This window comes from Hippocampus bargibanti, linkage group LG10 (assembly GCF_051943395.1).
Source record: "Hippocampus bargibanti isolate YZ-2025 linkage group LG10, ASM5194339v1, whole genome shotgun sequence".
Taxonomy (NCBI): domain Eukaryota; kingdom Metazoa; phylum Chordata; class Actinopteri; order Syngnathiformes; family Syngnathidae; genus Hippocampus; species Hippocampus bargibanti.
Genome location: NC_142743.1, coordinates 15,416,338 through 15,439,209, shown reverse-complemented (window position 1 = coordinate 15,439,209; position 22,872 = coordinate 15,416,338). Strand labels below are relative to the sequence as shown.

The window sequence follows — 22,872 nt, the reverse complement described above, 5'->3', positions numbered from 1 at the left end:
GGTTGATCCTGGGTTACGTATCTCTGGGCATGCTGAATGGCGTTTCACTGCGCTCATCGGCCACTTCATGGACTGCATGAGCACGGAAGTGCGGTCAAGTAACGCAGACAAGCGTCTCGGTGTTTGTTTGTGTATTCATTTATTTAACCTATATTTAAGCTTTTTATATTATAATAACTTTGTAGACTTGAATTGCTTACTTTAATTGACGTCAACGATAAACTGTTCATAAATTCGGAGGTTATATGAGTGTTCAAAACCGAAACGACCTGTTTTCCCCCGTATGTTTCCATTCATGTTGTATGTTTTTCATTCTGATAAATTCATGGAATTTATCAGGAAAAGGCGCATAGCTTGGTGATTGGTTAGCTTCCAGCGAGTTATCCAATAGCTTCGCAGTCCGCTCAATCAGCCACGCAAACGTACAGTACGCCCTTCACGTTGCTCACATGGATCGGCTCGAGGTGTTCAAGCCACACCCCAGCAGAGCAGACACCAGCCGAACTCTCATGCGGGAGAAACAAACAGATTGTGTAACAGCTGTAAGACCAGCGGTCCCGTACGGCACTTCGTTCCGTGGCAACCTTGAAAGCTCCACGATGCCGGGGCGGCGGCACTCACAGCGGCCTCGATGCGTGTCAGTGCCCGAGAAGTAGTAGATTATATTCGGATGAAGTTCTTGAACCAAAGCGGTTCCATTTTTTTGCCATACTCCTTGCAACATTATGGGAGGAATGAAAGTCTCTTTGGCTGTTCAAATAGGATTGTTTTTGCACAACGTTGCCTTTGTCACTCCCGCAGCTTCCACAACCGACAGGGTAAGCTTTCCTTAGCAAGCTCATTTCATGTCAGGGCTGTTAGCAAGCTGCTAATTACCTGGACGAGTTAGAACGTGCAGTGTAAACATTCACTCGTTTGTGAAACATAAAACATACGGTGGTACAGACCCCAATTTGCATGTACATATTACAGTGCTGTTACTCACTGGCTACCTTTCGGATACCCGTTTGTCAATGACAACATTTCATTTTCACTACGAGCGCGTGCTAACTGAACTTAGCATTACAAAGTTAAGGAAGCTTGGAGCAGTTGGGGCCTTGCTTTCGTGGGTTTTGATCACAGGATAGTTGCTACTTGCAACTTAACTTGCTACTTACACACACAAAAAAATACATACATCGTGTTTATATTCATTCTGGTACATTTCATTTGACGTAGTCTTTTAAAATACACAATGTCAAGATGAAAACTGCACTCCCCAGTTGTTGCTTGCTGCACTTTGTTCAAGTCTCACTGGTCACACACTTTAATGTAAGGCATGCAGTACATTGAATCACAGCATTGTCATCAAATGATGAGTATAGTTTTTGCTTTTTTGAATGTTGCTGTGCCGATGACCATTTTGTGTTTGGGAGCCTTTTACTGAGCGAGTTGCTTGTTCTGTAGCCACAAAGGGACATAAGTCTTCTTGTGTCAGTCCCAAGCCTGGATAAATACAGAGGGTTGTGTCAGAAAGGGCATCCGACGTAAAAGCTTGGCCAAAACAAACATGCGGATCAAACCTCTCAAGATGGAGGACACTGATTCGCTGTGGCAACCCCTTGAAGGGAAAAGCCGAAAGGAAAAGAAGAAGATGCAGTACATTGAATCTCGTCTCGATTACTGTAATGCGCTTTACTTTGGAGTCAGCCAATCCTCCATGAAGCATCTCTGGTTGGTCCAGAATGCTGCTGCTCACCTCTTGACTGGTACTCGTAAGTGGGAGCACATAACTCCTACTCTGGCATCCCTTCACCGGCTCCCTATACATTTTAGAGTTCTTTTCAAGATCTTATTTTTTGTCTTCAAATCTTATAATGGCCTCGCTGAGCCCATCTCCGAGCTCATCCACCTCTTCACACCATCGTGAACCCTCGGGTCTGCTAACCAGACATTATTAGATGAAAACTAAATTTCCGTTGCTGGTCCCACTCTGGAATGACCTGCCACTGAATATTCGGCAGGCCCACTCGCTGACCATCTTTAAAACCTGTCTCAAAACTTGCACGCTTTGGCATTCGACTCGGCATCTGACTTTATTCACTCCCCTGGTGGTTTCTACTTTGTGGCTGCTTTAGTTCCTGTATGTGATAGCTGTCCATGTTAAGCGCTTTGTTACAGCTTCAAGTGTTGTTAAAGTGCTACATAAATCACAATATTTTGTATGTATTTTATTGTATTGTAAAATTGTGTTTTTGTATGTTTAATATTTTCTAAACAGGCTAGCCTTCACCTTGGGAGATAAAGACAGTTAGATTAATATGTTGGCAAAATGGAATGCACAGTGCTGATACAAGAATGCAGTAAACCTGGCAAGGGAGCAAAGTACCTAATTTAAAGTGGTCAGTTAAGTTTCATGTTTTTTTATGAATCATTCCTCATTGTAAACATTTCTCAAACATGAGTATGTTATACATAAGGAATGTGTTTACTGATAGTTGACTCTGTCTCATAACTCCTCCCACAAAAAGAAATTAAGAATCTGGATGTGGAGCAAACGGAGATCCTTTGAGCAATATGAAGTGCAATAATCACTATGAGTTATGAAGATCACACAAAGTGACGATAACAACAACAATAGAGGCACAGTATCCTGATATCCAAATGGTTATTACTGTTTTTTCTTTCTATTTCTGACCTTTTGGAGCTGTACTTGTTTATAGGCACATGCACAAGCACCGTAACAGAGTCCCAACATGCAACATTTTCATGGCTGAAGAATACACCATTGCATGTTTCGTAGACACGGGTTACATCAGCTTGAGAGCAGTGAAACTCGGTTATAACCTGCGGATCCACTGTGTTTAGGAAATGATGCAAAGCCATGTGTTTATTGTGTCTATATTTCTTTAGTTTATGCATGCGCTTGAAATGGTCGTTGACCAAGAGGAGGCGTCACACGACTCAGGTGTATGATATCTCATATCAGCTGCATTTTATCAGTGTATCGGTGACATCCCAATCAGTCATAACAATAATGATGATTAACTTGCACAGTGCTGAGGTCGTGAGTTCAAGACCCGGTCCGGACACCCTATGTGGATTTTGCATGTTCTCCCCGGGCCCGTGTGGGTTTTCTTCGGGTCCTCCGGTTTCCTCCCACATTCCAAGAACATGCATGGCAGGCTAATTGAATACTCCAAAATTTTCCAAGGTGTGACTGTGAGCAAGGTTAGTGGTTATTTGTTCTGTGTGTGCTCTGTGATGGGCTGGAAACCAATTCAGGGTGTCCCCCGCCTTGTGCCCGAAGACGGCTGGGATAGGTCATAATAATAGCACATTTTCACATTTTATTTCTAAGCGCCATTCAAAACTCTCAAGGACACTTTACAGTCATTCACCCAATCTTAAAAACATAACTCTCATAAAAACATAACATCCACTCTCGAGGACTTGCACACTGCAAGAATCCAAACTAGGGCGCGGAAAATCCTACTGGACCCTCCGCACTAATTTTTTGCTACTAATTTAGTTTGTAGCTATTCATGTTATAAAGTTAATTTTCAAGGATTGAATGGATGTGGTTTGTCATACCAACCCCCTATATGATATATCAGGAAATATGATACCCGAGGTCCCCAGGTTAGCTAAGGAAATCACAAGATTTATGAAAAAAAAAAAAAAAATAAAAAAACGTACCTCAATAAATATGTTGAAGAGGTCAGGGAGTTAACTGGAGATATCGCACCCCCAAGAACTCATCACTAATTACGTTTGGCTTCCAGAACCAGAATGAGTTTATTTTCTAAGCAACACATAAATGGAACACTGCAACCTGCAAATTCTATATTTCACAACAGCCAATATTTATCTGTACATTGGGAAGAAGCATACAGATAGGTAAAGTAAACATTAAATAAACTGCTCGGGGAAAGTTAAAATTATAACATCCCATTTCAGCAAAAATAAGCTAAAAAAAGATATCAGTTCTGTGCAGACCAGGATTTAGGTAACTGACATTCGTGCTGTTCACCGTTTTAGTTGACACATTTTTTTCCTCATATTGCGTTGTACAATGTTTTTTTGAATCAAAGGTTGTTTTTGCAAAAGGACAAAACACCATCAGTACAACGGAGAACAAGGTGAAGACTCAAACAAACTGAATGGTTTGGTTCTGAGTATCAAGTAGCAAGACATTCCCAGGTGGCCTGGTTGAGAACATAAGCTGGGGAAAAGCCAGCAGATCAATGAAAACAGCAGAGGTTATCTGAGAGGTCACTTTTTTAGTGAATTCCCTATTTCTGGTCAGCAGTACTTTGGAACATGTCAAATAAGTTCAGAATATTACAAACAAAATTAGGTCATTGATACGGAAGGCTTAAAGGACAACCAACACCATTTTTTTGTTTCCTAACTGACATCAGAAAAACGTTTTATAGCATCTAAAATACCCAAAACACGCAGGCTGATATTTTTAGTTAAATGCAAAACACCAAGAAAAATGAGTTAAAGTGTCCCAAAACTACTTCAAAATGACCTCGGAGATGGCGAGTTTCAGAAGGTCCCGCCCCCTTGTTCGTGACGTCACACCAGGACGTCTTGCTTTGCTCTGGAATCAAAACAATGGCTTCAGATTCGGAGAAGATGCTTTCTTGTTACTCATCCAGTTTTAAATATGATTCAAATAGTTCTGAAGAGGAAAGCATATATGTTTGCAATCGATTAAAGAAGTCCTTCTGTATATTCAAGCTGTCAGGACTCCAATGTAGCGTTTCAGAAAATGAACAAGATGGCACCCAAGCTCCGTTGGAAATGGGCTGATTTGTCTGCTGGGAATTTGTGTCAACTAGTATCAAATAGTAGTCTTGGTGCAACACACAACGATTCACCAACGCATTATTTATGTTTTCCTTCTAATTTCGCCATCAACACGAAGTTTTCAGACCAAACAAAGTACCCAAAATGTGTCGCTTTCTCGGTCAGGGGCGTTCCTGACGTGACGTCACGTCAGGAATCGTAACCACCTCAAAAACAAGACTTCCTGGATATTCAGCGCGGGTCTTAAAACGTAAAATATAGCTATATGCGGTGGAATCTTTGTAAAATACGCTCAGTAGAAGTCATTTGAAGTGATTTTACAAATTATGGTCCGGAGGCGTCGGTTGTCCTTAAGCCACTTTTAATGTCAGCAGTTGAGGTTGTGATGATCACATGGATTGGGGTGATTGGTCTCCACTGGTGTTGCTGGGCGAAATGTGTGCGCTGTAGCGTTTGTTATTGTGGCGGTTGTTAGGTGTGTGGGGAAAGACGGGAAGCAACAACAGCATATGTAATGTATGTTTGAGAGGCATTTTATATCAGAGAATGCTCTATAGCAGGGGTCGGGAACCTTTTTGACTAAGAGAGCCATAAAAGTAAAATATTTAGAAATGTTTTTCAGTGAGAGCTGCACACACACACACACACACACACACACACACACACACACACACACACACACACACACACACACACACACACACACACACACACACACACACACACAACACGCAAGCACATGATTGCAACAAAATATCAGAAAATTGTATTTAAAATAACTGTGATAATACTCACCATTAACATGAATAGTTTTCCGTTCCTCATGATTGGTAAAAAAAAATCCAGCCAAACGATTGGAATGAAAGTCAACTTGCCGGGTCCATACGCGAAGCTACTGCTAGCTAGCCTGCACACTGCTCATTAGCTTTCTGCTGTCTCTCACAGAAGTAGATTGATTTTAACGTTAGGGGCATGTCAAAGTGCCACTGATAGTCAACTGTTTCATTCATGGTATTGTTTCATTGCAAATTACAATCACGGCAGAACTTTTTCTCTCCACAAAGGCAAATCCTTCTCAATCTGAAGTGTACGATACTCGTCATTTTTTTTTTTTAACTCGTCGGGCTTATTTAAAAGGGGGCGTTTACCTGTTTCGACATCAATGCCAATAGGTCAGTATCATCCAATCAAAATTGTGCTTTCCGCCAACTGCCGCCCAAACAGGAAATGAACAGCGAAAAAGCGAGAATATGTATTGCGAGCCAGATGCAATCATCAAAAGAGCAATGTATGGCTCGCGAGCTATAGGTTCCCGACACCTGCTCTATCGTATGTGGGTCTAGGATTTGAATAGGCTTTAAACCAACATTCTATCCAATTGTACAAAAACAGGACTTTATTTCAAACTGACAGTGAAGAAGATCTTTTTTTGTGATCTAAAAAAAACCAAGGATTGATTGACATATCAATCACATATTTTTTCCAGGAAGTTAGATGAACAATTATTACTCAACATGTTATGGAAGTACTACAATTACGACTACTATTTGTAGTTTATAGAGGCCAGATATGACCTTAGATGCTTTGTGAAGTTTTTAAACATTGAAGATGAATTGTGGTTAGACCCATTCCTTTCCTTTTTTCATTGTCTTCCAGAGCCTACTTCTCTGTGAAGGTGTCAACAACCAGAGCTACATGTGTGCATCGGGTCACTGCTGTGGAGAATCTCAGTGTTGCAGTTACTACTATGAGCTTTGGTGTAAGTGTCCTGCTTTTCCCGAGACCATACTGTTAAATTATGCTAAAAATTGGCAGACGCCAACCCACCAAATGCGCGTCAAAATAAATTTTGATGGAAGACAATAAAAAAGTATTTATGTGTCAATCAGATATACATAGGGTTGGGTATCAAGTCTTGAGAATCGATAGGAACGAGACTATTTTCCCAGAATTGTTCATGCTTTCAATTCAATTGATTAAACGGGTGCACCCAATAGCAGTCACAAGCGTGGCTTAGCTTTGTTCAACTAAATGAAGAGTTTCCTTTGTGCAACACTTGAAATAAGATGAAATTGTGCAAAGGAAGTGGTATGACGTCTCCAAACAGAGTGCCACTTGAGTCTTCCTCCTAGCTAATAGTGTGCCGAACTTCTCTGTCATAATTGGGTGAGTTAAACAATCATAAGAATCTGCTACCAACACTGGAGTATCTAACAACTAAATGGTAATTCAACCTATGTGCAAATAACCAACTAACATGAGCAAAAAAATGTCAAAGTATCCGCAAGTGCCAAACAACATCTATGTGGGTTCTTTCAAAGGGAGGGCAGGTGGCAAGGGTGGCAATTAAATCATTTTATAAGTGTAAGGGAAAAAAACTTGTCAAACAGTAAATATTTTCGATTTGGAAACATTTTTCTCAGAAGAAATGTAAATAGAAATATTTGGATGGAGCCAAACTGGTTTCAAATCATCTCATTCATGTTGGTCGATGAAACTTTAGTGCAACTCATTGCACATCTTGATCCCGAAATGGAATTTTCAAATCGAAGTTGTGCAACTCTGAGATTCAATTATCAAGGGAGAGATTTTTGGCAACATTGTACACACAAGTGCATCTGTAATTTTAAAAGCCATTAATATAATGTATGCCCCATTCCATTTTTTTTCAATTATTTTAGTTATTTATTTTGTGTGTCAGTGTGTGTGCATTTGTCTCTCGGGGCAAGGCAAACAAAAATTGTTGTATTTTGTTTGTGATAAACACATAGTAGAAGATCAGATGAATAAATGGACATTGTCTGTTTTTCCTATTTGAATTTTAAAATTGAATATTGCACACACAAAAATAAATAGCGTATGTATTTGTGGATCTGAAAAATGTGAAAATCACAAATGTGGTTGTGTGAATAATTTCGACACAAATCTTTCCCAATTAAAAAAAATGATTCTACACTTTATGGGCAATTGTTAAAGTTGGAAAACCAGTTGTAAGGAGCTTTCTTGGTCAAATTGCAGAAGACGCCTGTGTGTGTGCATTGTCAACGTAGGCCATGAAATATATCAAATTTACCACACTAACGTGTTACTGTGATAAAATTAGGATTATAGACTGTATTTGATAAATATCCATTACTTGTTGTTAAACATCTTCTGAAACATGATAAATGTCTGTATTTTCCCTTATTGTAGGGTTTTGGTTGGTGTGGGTTATCATCTTCATGTTGAGCTGCTGCTGTGTGTGTCACCATCGGCGCACCAAACACCGACTGCAGCAACAGCAGCGACAGCACGAGATCAATCTCATTGCTTTTCGGGAAGCACGCAACTTTCCCTCAGTACCCTTCTACTTCAGTAAGACATGTTTTCTCTACATCAATGCACACTTTGGTTGGTGAATTGTATTGTGGCATCATCCCGACCCAGTCTCACTTCTGACGTACCATTGTGCTCGACAGTGCCCTTTTTCGGACTATTTTGATGACTTGAGTAACCTATCACATGACCTAGAGGCGCGCCTTGACGTGCGTCAAAAATGACATATTGTAGACAGACAATCGGGTAATTTTTCAAAATAAAACATTTCAGATTCCAAAATGAATATAATGAAGGTTATGTCTCTGTGGCCCAGTATTGGTCCACGGCCCAGAGGTTGGAGATCGCTGCTCGACTCTATGCGCGTTCGAGGCCAATGAAGCATGTAACAAAATGAACACAATGAAACAATGTTTCATTTTGAATAGACGCAATGTTATCAGATTTCATTGAAACCTGATAACATTGCATCAAGAAGGCATCACTGTTATTACATCTCTCGGACCAAATCTGATTTATTCCTCTTCCTCTTCAGGGTTTCTACCAAGCTATCTGCTGCCAGATTACGAAGAAGTCGTGAACCGTCCACCGACTCCACCGCCGCCCTACAGTGCCTTACACACGGCGGCATCCTCGGCAGTCTCGCAGTCTCACCTGGAGCAGCAGGATGGTCGCTGTCCAGCCATTCAACCGGCCCCAGCATCCCACGACTTGGGCGGACCGAGTGTAGAGGAGCCACAACTGGCTGCTTTTGATTTAAGGCCAAATTCTGACAACAAGCCTGCACAAACAACGGAGGATTCAGGAATGTTACTTTTGTCAGAGGGGATTAGTCGGGAGACACTCAACCTTGAGGATAAGAAGAGTGACTACAAGGATCTTCTTTTGAAGGACCTGCCAGACGACAAGGATCGACTCCCTTATGGTAGAAGGCGACGATTTACAGGTGACTCCGGGATTGAAGTGTGTGTGTGTGGCTCACGTGGGAACAATGGTTGTAGTGGAGCAGGTGGGCTGGAAAGTAAAGAGTTCCGGGAGCTGGAGAGCCTGCTGGGTCGTGAGGGATATGAGGAGGAGGAGGCTGGAGACTTCTGCGATAGTTGTGTTCACCGGTCTTCCTTTGGTGTGGAGGAAGAGCCGGCACTCGGCGGGTTGGAAAGGCGAGCTCCACCAGGAACCTCGCAGCCGGCGCACCAAACAGGCAGCGCATCGCTGCACCCTCCAGTTTGCCTCCTACTTCACACCATCAATGAGCAGGAGCCTCCACACCATAGCAGCACTGAGCCGCAAGGTTGAAACACACACCATAAATGGACCACGGATGCTTTTTTAGGGGGTCACAAATAAAAGCCTTTAAGATTTTTCAAGTGAGTTATCGGTGCATATTATTTGTGGGATCCAGAAGTAACATTTCAAAACGCACGTGACAAAGTTCTGTTCTCCCTACTGGAACGTCACTTGGGCTTGACTGACGTCTGTGTGGACAGAAGACAGTTTGTGCACATGAGGCACCTTGCGCAGTTGCTATGATTGCATCCTCCGATACATATTGCAAAGACTGGACCACTGTGATGACTGGAAGACAGCTGATCTCACCCAGCAGGTGCAAATTAGTGACTAAATGACACACTCAACAAGCCCTTCTCACGTGTCTGTTTGAGCAAGCAAGCATATGTTGTAGAAACATCTGACCTGGTGCTGATGGTGCTTTTTTCCCCTTCCAGCAATTCTGAAAGTGTTTTCTTGTGCTTGATCGGAACCACTAGCGAATTAACAAGTCATTCATTATGTGAGCTGTTCCTACTTTGCACACATTTTTTTTCATGAAGCTTTGAAGTCAGACTGTCATTTTGATGTTCACATTTCCGTCTTAAGTTGCAGCACATGGGTTGTTTCTTTAGGGTTCAAGTGCTACAGATTCACTTGTTGGTCCATGAATTGCCTTTTGGTCAACTTCCTGCATGTTAGCAGTATGTGCCTACCCAAAGAGCTGATATGGGGAACATCAGATGCTCCTCTGACTATTTGAGCAGAATAACACCAGCAGTACAGTATAAAGCACTGATCTTTGTTGCCATATTTAAATTTACCAACCAACCGTACCTTGTCATCTACAGTAAAATTGTGTTAATATGTTACTGTTAAATATTTATGTGTTGAGTTAAGTATGACTGCAATCAGGCATATGTGATCGTTTGCACTAAACAATGGGAAATATTTGCCCTTGATATACGTTTTTGCTATGTAACCACCTGCGGAAAGAACTTGTCGTTTAAAAGCTTCCTGCTACTCCCCAACAGAGACAGTTTGGTATTTTGCTGGGAGTTGAAGGGTTGCAGACATCTTACTTGGTCTGTTATGAAGCCGTATCATGGTAATCGTGAATACAACTGTAGCAGGAATGGAAAATGGCCCATATATTATAATAATATGCAACAACTTTAGACTGGAATAGAGGATCTTAATAATAGAATGAACAGACCCTCAGGCTCATAAAATTATTAGTTGCCTATTACTGAATGTCAGTTCACAAAACATTCCTGTTCGGTGAATGTGAACAGGTATAAGTTATGAATGTTGACAGTGCTGCACTACAAAAATGGCCACTTGATCGCTAACCTGCTGGTAGAATGTTGCACATCTGCCCCGTGAAAAAAAATTAATGTAACTGAAATTTTAACAGATGAAGGAGGCAGTCGGACAAAGGACTCTGATTACACTTTGATTGTTATATATCTAAAAATGTACTTTGGTATAGAAATACATTTTACAGATGCATGGAACAATCCAGAACATTTTGTGAAGCACAATGTTTTCATCAGCCAATGCAGACGTTCACTGAAAAGATTACAAATATGCCCCACACTCAAAACAACTGAAGCCCAAATTCTTTTAAGCTGCCTTATTGAAACTAATCAAAGGTTGTTCATAAATACTATCCGTGCAGTCTAAATTCTGCACCTTGTGGTACATGTAAGTGCAAGGATGTGCTATTTTTCCAGTAAAATCATCGCGAGTGTACTGACATTTAATTTAAAAAAAGTATAACATTGGTAAACCACTCAATTTTCAAATGTACAATCATGTAGCAGACGTTACTATTTGTTTTTGTCTCCATGTCCTTTTGTGTATTCGTGCTGAAGATTTGTGACGAGTACATGATTGAACATTCTTGTTCAACCCAATCAGGTAAAATCATGCCAAAGACTCACTCACTTCACTATGTTGATGCATCATTGAATGTTAATATGTCAATACCAACCCAGATGGATGTACTTATAATAAAGATTTCAATTTAAAAATGTCATGTTTTTATTTAGAGTGGCCCAGTGGTTAGCACATCAACCTCGCATTGGCAGAGGCTATGGGGTTCAATATCCGCTCCGGTCTCCCTGTATGGAGTTTGCACATTCTCCCCAGGCCTAAGTGGATTTTCTCTGGTTTCACTCCCACATTTCAAAAAATGCATGGCGGGTCGATTGAACACTAAATTGACTTTGGGTGTGACTGTGTTGAAACGTTGTTTCTCTGTGGGCCCTGTGTAAGGCAAGCTACAGGTTTAGGGTATCCCCCACTTAATGCAAGAACAGACTCCAGCAGTTGGAGCCGACTACTCCTCCCACCCCTTCGGTTGAACCTGAATGTGGTAATCCGAGGTAAAAGACGAGACACACACACCACGCGTGACGTCAAAAACATGTATCTATATACAATATACAGTACACGCGCGCGCACACACACACACACACACACACACACACACACACACACACACACACACACACACACACACACACACACGCACACACACACTATTTCTTTTTGGTGAGCCGATCCAAAATAACCGGCTCTCGAACCGGCCCAATGCAAGGAGCTCTAATCTCGTTTCGAATAGTGCAGCAGTGTTTGCTACGGTTCAGGAAGGGGACTCTGAACCTTCCTTCAAGCGGACTTTTTGCTAGTCCTCTGTCGACTTTACTCGAAAGAAGCTTTTTCCTCTGAACAGTTTTGTACACCGATCTTACTCACCCTCTACAATGGCTGATAAAACTAGGTAGGAACACGCCTAAAATATCTCGTTTCCCTTTCATTTAGCATAGCTTTTAGCATTGAGAGCCTGTATTTATAGATTGCACGTCTATTTTACTAATTTCCAGACTAACCTCTCAACTCGCTTTACTTTCTGTGTGATGAAGTAAGGTATATAAAGCATTTAATTTTTCTTTTTTTAAGATTTGTGGATACCATTGTTCACCAGGATGTTCAGGTAAAATGAATATGTTCCTTGTTAAAGTAATCTAGACGTACTACAATAACTTCCACATACTATAAACCTTTATTTTATCATAGTCCGGAAAACATCCATTGAGTCTACTTCTTGGTTATTTTCCGGGGGGTGCTGATCAATGGAGAATTTTTTTGACGGGTCGTGCTATTCGTTTAAAATATTAATCTGACAGGTGTACAGTACATCCAAATCCCCATCAACGTTTCTGTCATATCTTGGTAGGATTACTATGGAAAGAAGTTACAGAAGACCTCAGACCTGAAGAGTAATGCATGTGTGGCTCCAGCTCAGCCCTACCCAACTTTCATCCTTAATGCATTGAAGAAAGTACACCCTGTAGTGACTGACAGGTTGTCACAGATTAAATTTTATTTTTTACGTTTTTTTTCTTTGCAGCAAAATGCTGTTGGTCAAATTCTGGAACGGGTTTCCCCTTCCCTCAGATATTACGGGTGTGGTCTGGTGGTGCCAGAGTGTTTGGAGGGCTGCAGGATCCTTGACCTGGGCAGCGGGAGTGGCAGAGACTGCTTCATGCTGAGTCAACTGGTGGGAGAAGCTGGCCATGTCACCGGCATTGACATGACCGAGACTCAGGTAGAATTAGTCCTGGCCTCTCAGTCGTACAGGAGTGGTCCATCGATGAAAAGGTTTCTTCAGCCGTCATCTGTATTTCTTTGAAGGTGTCGGACGTTTCGCTTCTTATCCAAGAAACTAAAGTCAGCAAACTAAAGTCTTACTGGTAGTTTAGGCCATATATATATATATATATATCCCTACTGTCTAGACATGGCGGTGCCGGACTTTGCAATGATAGGTCGCTGCTCTCAGGTTGGGGGGAGCAGATGACTACTCCCTGCAGCTCCACTCATTGTTCCTATTGTTCTGACTAATTCCTACATCTGCAACTTTGCCCACAAAATCAACAAAATGTTCTGGATCTTCCTTGCCTTATGCACCACCGCTCCACAAAATCCAGTAGGAATTAGTTGCACAGTTTTGCTATTAAGTAACACATAAACAACAAAACCAACCAACCAGTAAACAATATCTTGTGGTCGGCATTTGTAGTAACCCTCACTGCCAAAAAAGTGTATTTTTTGTATTTTTTTTTTAATTTTATTTACTTGATAGATTTGTAGATGATCAGATTCTTGGGGTTTATAGAATACATGTTGTGTAAGCAAACACATTGGAGCCACTCAGGCCTATCACAAACCGTTTCCCCGTCAAAATGCCAATCATGAGTATCCAGAATTAGACCTTTGTTTATTGATCATATATTTTGACTACGAAAGCGTCATTAAAATGTTCTATGTTATCTAGCTTGACGTGGCCAGGAAACATGTGGACTTTCACATGAAGGAGTTTGGCCACAAGAAGCCGAATGTTACCTTTGTCCAGGGCTACATTGAGGCCTTAACTCAGGCGGGTCTGGAAAAGAACTCTTTTGATATCATCATGTAAGATGTGCTTCTTGCCTAATGCGCTGTCATTTTTAAGCTGCGAATTTGCGGACATTCTTTTTTCCCAATTGTCACTTTTTTTTTATCCCTCAGCTCCAACTGTGTGGTGAATCTTTCTCCAGAAAAGAAGCGAGTCCTGGCTGAAGCCCACAGTGTGCTAAAGGTACAGTTGAATTTTTCAATTAAAATTTTCAAGCATTCAACAGGAGGATTAACTGAAGAAGGTCAAAGATATTGAAAGTTGGACACCAGAATTATTTAAAATTCTACCTGACAAAAGTAATTGTTCTACATTATTTGTAATCTAACTGTGGTTCAAGCACTCATCACAGGTTCAAGCATACTCTTTCTGTTCTGAATGCATTCCTCTTGAATTCCATTCCACAGCATTTCCTCCAAATGGATGTGTGTACACATATATGTGGCCAACCATGAGGGATGTCATTGAAAATTGTTCCTGGTTGTGATGTCTCATACTTAGTTTTGCTCCCTGGTGCTTGCTACTATCTTTGTGACTGCTTTATTTCCTGTATATTAGGGGTGTCGAAGCCATGAGAATGTTTAATCCCCTCCACATATTGCATATAGAGCGCACAACAAATTAATGAATAACTAGTTTTCAAATTTGAAGTCAAGAATAATGACTGTTCTTGTGGTTTACATCCAAAAATATGAAATTTTGGTTAGGATTTTAGCAAGCATTATGGAATTTCACAAATTTGATTTGCTTTCGAGGGGCGAAAAAAATGATGTGGCGGGCCGGACTTGGCCCCCGGGCCTTGACTTTAACACCTGTGCTGTATATGATAGCTGTCTATGTACGGCACTTTGTATGCAGCTTTGTGTGTTTGAAAGTGCTCTATAAATACAGATGAGTTAAGAATTTAACTTGGCAACTATACAAATTTCCACTGTAAATGTCCTGATTTTTCACCCGTTGTCTAATGTAGTCAAATATTGTGTTAACCATGCACTGTTCTTGCTCTACTGATGATTAGGATGGTGGTGAGTTTTACTTCAGTGACATCTACAGCAACGCAAGACTGCCTGAAGAAATTAAAAAGCACAAAATCCTGTGGGGTGCGTATTTGCAATGTTCGACTGATATAAGCTGCAGACATTTCAGTGGAAAAATCTCATGGTAGGGGAGTGTATAGGGGGCGCACTGTGGTACAAAGATTTGCTACAATTGGCGGAGGAAGTTGGATTCAGTCCACCAAGGCTCGTTACTGCCAGCATCGTGACTGTTGACAACAAAGAACTGCAAGCCATTCTGGGTATAATGCTCCTTTCTGCCTTCCCATGATTACATTTTGTGTCATTGTATCTTGTCAAAGCTGAATCCGAAACGGGTTTCTCCGCAAGATCACACTGTTTGAATAAACAAAACACAAACCAATGTCTTTTCACCCGTTTGGCATTTCAGGGGACTTCAAGTTTGTCTCTGCCACATACCGTCTCTTTAAGATCCCAAAAGGCTCCCCAAAGCCATGTAACGTCATCTATAATGGAAACGTTACAGGGGCAGAGGACTCTCTCCGTTTTGACTGTCAGTACACATTCAAGGTCTGTATAGAACCTGCAGATCAAGTCCAGGGTCTATTGAACTGAACGTTTGCTTCTGCCAGGCTGATCAAGTGGTGGAGGTGGATGGTGAATTAGCTGCCATCCTGACCCATTCCAGATTTGCCCAGGACTTTACTTTCCAGCCACCAAGCAGCTCCTGTGGCCCTTGTGGATTCAAACCTAAGGTGAGAAATACTTGAAGCACAAACTTGAGGCCTGGGACCAGATCAAGTCCACCACATCATTTTTGTGGCCCGCGAAAGCGAATCATGTCAGTCTACTCCATGTTTATTGCTGTAATCTACAGCACCCAAAACAATTGAACACGTTTTCGCATCAACTCATTATTGGTCGAGGACCAATTGAATATATACAATACATTAATGGAAAACTAGTTTGGACATAAACAGTCAGGGATAATATAGTTAGTGAAAATGTATACATTATTTTAAAAGGATAAATTGCAGGTAATAACCCCCTTGTTATGTCTACCAAGTACAGTGATACCTCGGTTTACGAACCCCTTGGCTTACGAACTTTTCGGTTTACGAACGTTAAATGTATGAAAATTTTACCTTGGCATACAAACTTTTTTTCGGGTTACACACAGAGCACCACAATGAGTGAATGAGCCCATTCTCCTAACAACAAAATGGCAGCCGACTGTTTTTGTCCTTTATTCCCCGCGCCCAGTCTTCGATTAAAGCCACGTGATTGGTCAAGAACGCAGCAGTGAGGGGCTGGGGGTTACAGACACATAGAGACAGAGAGAGAGTGAGGCCGTTAAACATTAAAGAGACAGACAGAAGACAGAGAATGAAAAAATTGATAGAAAACTCGTTTCAACTTTGATAGTTCAAAGGCAGAGTGTAGACTGCAAGGTTAAAATATTCCATCAATCAGGCTCCACAAACAACCCACACACGCCAACTGTACACTTAATGCAAAAAGCTATCAACCCAGATAAACAGAACACAATTAATGAGGAACTAGGTAAAATTATCACAGAGAAAGCACCTACAAGTGATAATTCCTCAAGATGGTGAAAGAAGAAGGCTACGTTCCTCATCAAGTATTTAATGCTGATGAAACCGGCCACTCCATTCCATCAAGCCATCAACGACCATCACAAAGGTAAATAAAATGACTTTCTTATACAGTACAGTTTTTTTCTTTAATTATATTACCATAGCACATTTATTGTACATAAAATAAGGTTTATTTTGTGTAGTTTTAGGCTTAGAAAATTAGAACGTAGAAAATTATGTTTTATGGCGACCTGGGAACGGATTATTCTCATTTTAATGGTTTCCTTTGCGAAATACATTTTTGGGATACACACATTTCGCGTTACACACTCTGTCTGGTAACCAATTAAGTTCGTAAGCCAAGGTATCACTGTGATGTGATAGTGTGATCTTTGATTTACTGCACCCCCTCATCCAAACAGGCACTTGCAGAGGATCCTTTCCAGTTGGCTGTGCATTTGCCAAAACAAAGTCCGAGTTCAAGCGCAGGGGGATGCTGCAGTACCAAGTCCGCAACCTGCTGCAAGTGATTGCGTTGAATGCAGTAACCCAGCATCACCAAGTTGACACAATATCAGTGGTTCTCAACTGTTGTCACACTGCAACTGTTTTTTCCCCTTAGTACTGTCCCATTTTTTCTGAAAATCAAGAGTAACAAAGAAAATGCATTGCTTAAAAAAACTTTGAAAATGCTGCTGCTGCCATAGATAACAAGAGTCCAAATTCCATTTTTACAGTTGAGAACGATTACTTATTCACACATCAATGCATCTGTATCATTCTAATGCAATATCAACTTTATACATTTCAATGTCATGTTTAAGTACTATTCAATAATTGTGGTTATTTTCTACACAGTGACTGTACACAGTCAAAATTGCTGGTAACCATCCATTAAAGAAAGAAAAACACAATGATCGCTTAAAGGACAACCGACACCATTTTTTGTTTCCTAACTGACATCAGAAAAACCTTTTATAGTATCTAAAATACCCAAAACACGCAGGCTGATATTTTTAGTCAAACCAATAAAAATGAGTTAGTGTCCCAAAACTACGTCTGTGTAAGCTTTCGTTGTACAGGAGTGGTCCATCGATTAAAAGGTTTCTTCAGCTGTCATCTGTACTTTTTTTTGAAGGTGTCGGACGTTTCGCTTCTTATCCAAGATGCTTCTTCAGCGAACTAGTCTTACTGGTAGTATCGGCCCAATCCGGTATCCTCTCATCAGCATTCCGAATGTTGCCTAACCTGCTTTGCCTAAGCAGGCTATTGTATGAACGATCCAAATTGAACCTCACCCCACCAAACCGGTTTAATGAAGGATTTAGTTGTTTTATGAAAATCGCTTCTTTTACTCCCCTTTCAAACCATCTATGTCCTTTCGCTAAGATTTTAACCTCATTGTCGTCAAATGAGTGATTGCTAGCTTTTAGGTGCATATGTACTGCCGATTGAGGCCCACTAGTATTATCCCTGCGATGTTGATAAAGTCTTTTTTTGAGAATTTGTTTAGTTTCCTCAATGTACTGCTCTTTACTATTATCATTCTTACAGTGTATTGAATAAACTACATTACTTTGTTTTTCATTTGGCAGCCTATCTTTTGGATGTACTAATTTTTGCCTTAAAGTGTTATCGGTTTGAAATAAGTAGGCATTTTGTGTTGCCAAAGGACTGTAGTTTTTCAGAAACTCCTGCTATGTAAGGTACTGCTACTCCTCTCCTTTTTGTATCTTCAGAATTTTTGGTTTCATTCCCTATCCTTTCTTTCTGACATTTGTTAAACGACCACTGAGGGTACCCACGGTTGGTGAATGCTCTCCTGATATGTTTTGACTCCATCCATCCTCAATCGGCAGTACATATATCCTTTAAAGGACAACCGACGTCTCCGGACAAGTTGTGTCCATAATTTGTAAAATGGCTTCAAATGACTTCTACTGAGCGTATTTTAATAAGATTCCACCGCATATAGCTATATTTTACTTTTTAAGACTCACTCTGAATATTCAGGAAGTCTTGTTTTTGAGTTGGTGACGAGAAAGAACCGCCCCCTGACCGTAAAAAAGACGCATTGTAGAGTCCTTCCATCACGTCAATGTATTTTGCTTTACATGTTTGGTCTGAGAACCGTGTTGCACCCAAAAGCCGCCAGAAGAGGGAGTCCAAGCTCCATATAAGGAATTTATCAGCCTGTGGAAGCAGAGGTTACCACTCAAGGTCGCTATTTTGCGTCTCTTTTCTGATGATCCATCGTTGCCCCAATGTTGCCTCAAAATGGCATGGAATAAATTATTTAATCGATTGCAAACATGTATGCTTTCCTCTTCAGAACTATTTGAATCATATTCATAACTGGATGTGTAACAAGAAAGTATATTCTCCGAATCTGAAGCCATTGTTTGGATTCTCCAACAATGCAAGACGTCTTGGCGTGATGTCACAAACTGGGGGCGGGACTTTCTGAAAATGCCCAATTCGCAGCTCAATTTTTTGCAGATTTTGGACACTTTAAGTCATTTTTATTGGTGTTTTGCATTTGACTAAAAATATCATACTGCATGTTTTGGGTATTTTAGATGCTATAAAACGTTTTTCTGATGTCAGTTAAAAAACAATAAAGTGACGTCGGTTGTCCTTTAAGGAGACTTCTCAGGGATCTGTTCGTTCCCCGAGTATTTATTTTGAAATTTATTTTTTCTTACTTCCTTTGCCATCAATGGACCTGGGAGGACTAGACAAGGAAAGACTCAACCCCCCAACCCCCATATTTCTACAGTTAAAGCATCAAATAAAAGTGAAACCATGTCAACGTAAAACTTTTAATGGCAGCCACAGCAGATGTGAAAGAAAAAAAAAACGGTTTTAATGTAACTAAATAGTTATTCATCATGGATTATGTTTGCATTGTGATAGCCGCCACAACATCTTTCTCACATTCACTGCTGTCAAGAATAGAAAAGGCCCTTGTGAACTCAGACCAGACTTGGTTCTGGCGTGTCATGTAAAAAGGAGACAAATAACAGGAAACAAATCCTTGGAGTGGATAAAGAATTTCATGTGCCGTCTGTGAACATATTTTGTGTTGAAGTTTCTCCTTGGGATGGTGATGACACCCAACCTATGAGACAGGGTCATTAATACTGTGAAACTGTCAAATTTGATTAAATGTAAAATTGAAAAAAAAAAACAGATGCACTCAGTTACAAAACTTAACATGCATTGGCGCAGGTGATGGTGGGTTCACATTGACATCGTTCCCACAATGCATCAGAGATCACACTCGGATGTCGATCAAGGTCTCGATCATGGGAGGCTTCCAATTAGACATGAAGAGAAATTTGCACGTGGGTGTTGGGTTTTAGCATCTTTCTAACACAAACTTACAAATGCAGAGCATGCATGCAAATATATCTGTCAGTTGACAAGTCATTGTTTTGTATTATTATTAATCATCTCTTAAATAAATCTCTTTTCGTTGCACTTTGTTAAAAATAATTAAGGTTATGATTTGTTTTCTTCAAGGCAATAGGGTGATTTTAAGGTGAAAAAGGCCCAATTTTGAGTACACAATAGTAAAAATAAGACAATCTGTAAATATACTGTACATACTGTATCTGTAAAAGACCTTCACCCCCCACCCTAATATACACCAGTGGATGCTTAGCTCCATATACAGTATGTAGCATGTCCTCTCTGGTATGACTTTGTGCATGCTCCATTGCCACGTTAAGTGTTTCCAAGCATACAGATAGATATACCTCTTTATATATACACACAATATTATAAAATAAATAAATACAGGAAAACATTCTTGGTTTGTGATGTAATGGTTTCTCTCAAAGCGGTTTTTGGTGCAGTCTGAGCCGAACCATTGCTCTCTGGAGTCCATGCTGATGGGATCAAATGTCTACTCAGTTTCCCTGAAAGATGCAAAAGGTGAGATTTGTTTGGAAGTGTGTGTCCAGTGTTAAAAAAAACGGCACTGGGGACCAAGGTCTTGGGCCTGAGTGGAAAATACAGTATGTGTGTGTGTGTGTGTGTACAGGCAGTCTGTTGTCCTTTCGTCCAAGTTATCGCGATGAAAGTGTCAAATCGTCCCAAAAGGAATCTCAGTCACAGCACCTTCGTCTTTACAACGTGCAGTTGAACAGGGCCGCCAACAACCGGGGGGAGGGTGTTCAACACCCACCTCCTGCCCCACCACCGCCTCTCCTCTTGGGAGGGGCCTTACCAACCGCCCAAGTATGTGCATTGTGCCACTTGCCCGTCGCGTTCCCTCATCTCTCGCTACACGACTGCACCACGCGTCCGTCAGGCAGAAAGTGGAAGGGTCCGGACCTCCACCGAGCTGCTATATGGGCCATTCGTTGTGCGCGCTGTGGTTGCTCCTGCTCACGGCCACGCAATTGTGCTGCTGGTTGAGAAGGTGGGAAGCCTCGTTGGCCAAGGCTACAGTCACAGCCGGGGCGAGGCCGGCAGTGCCGGCGAGCGTGATGGGGGTCATGGGGGTCTCCAGCTCATTCAGCGTCAGCTCAATCTTGGTGAACTCGCTGTCTGCGGACTGCGGCGTCTTGTCCATGCGGGACGCCATCGCGGCGTTCTGGTACTGCTGCCGTGTTACCTAGGCAACGGTGAGAAGAGAGCCAGAGGGTCACATGCCAGAGCAAGAAGTTTGGGATCATGTTGGCGTGATTGACTGGTGGCATGCTTTTTGTCTTTTTTACTATGTCTTTTTTATCCACATTATAAGTGCCTTGCACGATGGGCCCGAGAGGACATTAATTTCATATGTGCTGTATGTCATGCGTATGAGCATACATTGACACCTCAACTTACGAATTTAATTGGTTCCCAGACAGAGTGTGTAATGCGAAAAGTGTGTATCTCAAAAAAAAAATTCCCATAGGAAACCATTAAAATGGGAATAATCTGTTCCCAGGTTCCATAAAATATACTTTTCAACTAAATAAGCCTTAAAACTACACACAACATACCTTATTCTTTGTATAATAAATGTGCTATTGTATTGCAATGAAAGAAATACACCGCATTGTATCATAAAGTCACTTTATTTACATTTGTGATGGTCATTTATGGCTTGATGGAATGGCGTTGGAGGTCAAAGGTCAAAGGGAATTGCTGTTTGGAAAGAGAGGCGCATTACATGAAGACTGTAATTAAAGAAATAAACTGCTGTAAAATAAAGTTTTATTTACCTTTTTGATGGTCGTTGATGGCTTATGGAAGGAGAGTCACCTTCCATAAGGACTGTTGGTAACTTAACCTCTGGTCTGTTCGGTCGTGTGCTTCTGCCGAAGATCCATGGGTGTGTATTATGAAAATAGTGCTTATTATAAGGTTTAATTTTCATAAATTTGGCGTTTGTAAGAAGAAAAGTTTGTAAGTTAAGGTGTTTGTAAGTTGAGGTCTCACTGTATTTGACAATAAAGCTGACTTTGACTTTGTAAGTCGAATGCCCTCAAACGCTCGATGCAATGACATTCTTGGCTCCTTTTGGTGAACTCCTGTCTAACTGCAGCAGTTTGTGAGCGAGATGCTGCAGAATCCCACACTTGGTGAGTGGGAGTCACTTCGATCGTGCAACGGGGGACCAAGTGTTCATCCCTTCTGCTCACCTTGATAAAGTACAGGTCTGAGCACGCTCTGACAGAGTAGTCGGGCACGTAGATCTGCAGGAAGGAGTTCAGCTGATTGTTGCTGCTGCCCAAAGTCGGAGTGATGGCATCTATTCGATCGCTCCTGTTCTGAGAGTCCGAGAAGTTCAGTCCAAACGGCCGTGGTGGAGATTTATTCTCTGGGAGAGAAGTCATCAAGGATGATTATTGCACAAAACTACATTCACTCTACAAAGAGGACAAACAAGCGCAAAGCACAGAACATTGCTTGGACACTTGCATTTCAAATGTGTAGACACACACACACACACACACACACACACACACACACACACACACACACACACACACACACACACACACACACACACACACACACACACTCATATAAAAACTCATATACATTGGATCAATGTAGAAATCAATTTAGTGAATGACTTAGCATCACTATTAGCAATTTGTGTAGTTATGAGCGTATGTGTAATGGGACACATATATTTTGTTTTTTGACATCTTCAACTTCCCTCCATCTGACGACTTCAACAATTAATGGTGGTGTATTAAAAATCAAAATGAGACTTTACATCATGTGAGGATAGTTGCATCACACTGATGATATTGAAAATATTTCAGCTGGTGAGTTTCAAAGGGATAGCTTGCCTGGCCACTCCATAAAAAGGACTTGTTCACTTGTTTTTTAATTATTATTTTTTTAATTAAAGGCAGATTATATTTTCCACTAGTTCAAGAAGCCAAGTGAAAATCACACAGAACAA

At 41.0% G+C, this 22,872-nt stretch overlaps 3 protein-coding genes across 5 annotated transcripts in view; 2 read left to right on the top strand and 1 right to left on the bottom strand.

The window, feature by feature from the left end:
- Positions 1-436: 436 nt before the first annotated feature.
- Positions 437-11,414, top strand: wbp1lb (WW domain binding protein 1-like b). Of its 2 annotated transcripts, XM_089006318.1 has the most exons (4): positions 441-818; positions 6,454-6,556; positions 7,990-8,151; positions 8,648-11,414. In XM_089006318.1, the coding sequence occupies exons 1-4, from the start codon at positions 726-728 to the stop codon at positions 9,406-9,408; spliced, it is 1,119 nt and encodes a 372-aa protein (XP_088862444.1). In that variant the 5' UTR covers positions 441-725; the 3' UTR covers positions 9,409-11,414. The 2 variants fall into 2 exon arrangements, with proteins under 2 accessions (XP_088862445.1, XP_088862444.1); XM_089006319.1 differs by lacking the exon at positions 7,990-8,151 and having other exon boundaries at positions 437-818.
- Positions 11,415-11,896: 482 nt separating this feature from the next.
- Positions 11,897-17,390, top strand: LOC148892621 (arsenite methyltransferase-like). The gene is made up of 11 exons (XM_089006183.1): positions 11,897-12,166; positions 12,346-12,379; positions 12,623-12,750; positions 12,844-12,994; positions 13,724-13,860; positions 13,957-14,026; positions 14,862-14,943; positions 15,009-15,140; positions 15,290-15,429; positions 15,492-15,614; positions 16,880-17,390. Exons 1-11 carry the CDS (start codon positions 12,150-12,152, stop codon positions 16,985-16,987), a joined length of 1,122 nt encoding a protein of 373 aa, XP_088862309.1. The 5' UTR covers positions 11,897-12,149; the 3' UTR covers positions 16,988-17,390.
- A 1,875-nt stretch (positions 17,391-19,265) lies between these two features.
- cnnm2b (cyclin and CBS domain divalent metal cation transport mediator 2b) overlaps positions 19,266-22,872 on the bottom strand; it is a 37,599-nt gene continuing 33,992 nt past the window's right edge. For both annotated transcript variants that reach the window (XM_089006181.1, XM_089006182.1), the window contains 2 exons: positions 22,097-22,275; positions 19,266-21,081 (listed from right to left, as the gene is read on the bottom strand). In XM_089006181.1, the coding sequence (XP_088862307.1) occupies positions 20,812-21,081; positions 22,097-22,275 (449 nt within the window). In that variant the 3' untranslated portion in view covers positions 19,266-20,811. The remainder of the gene's footprint in view (positions 21,082-22,096; positions 22,276-22,872) is intronic.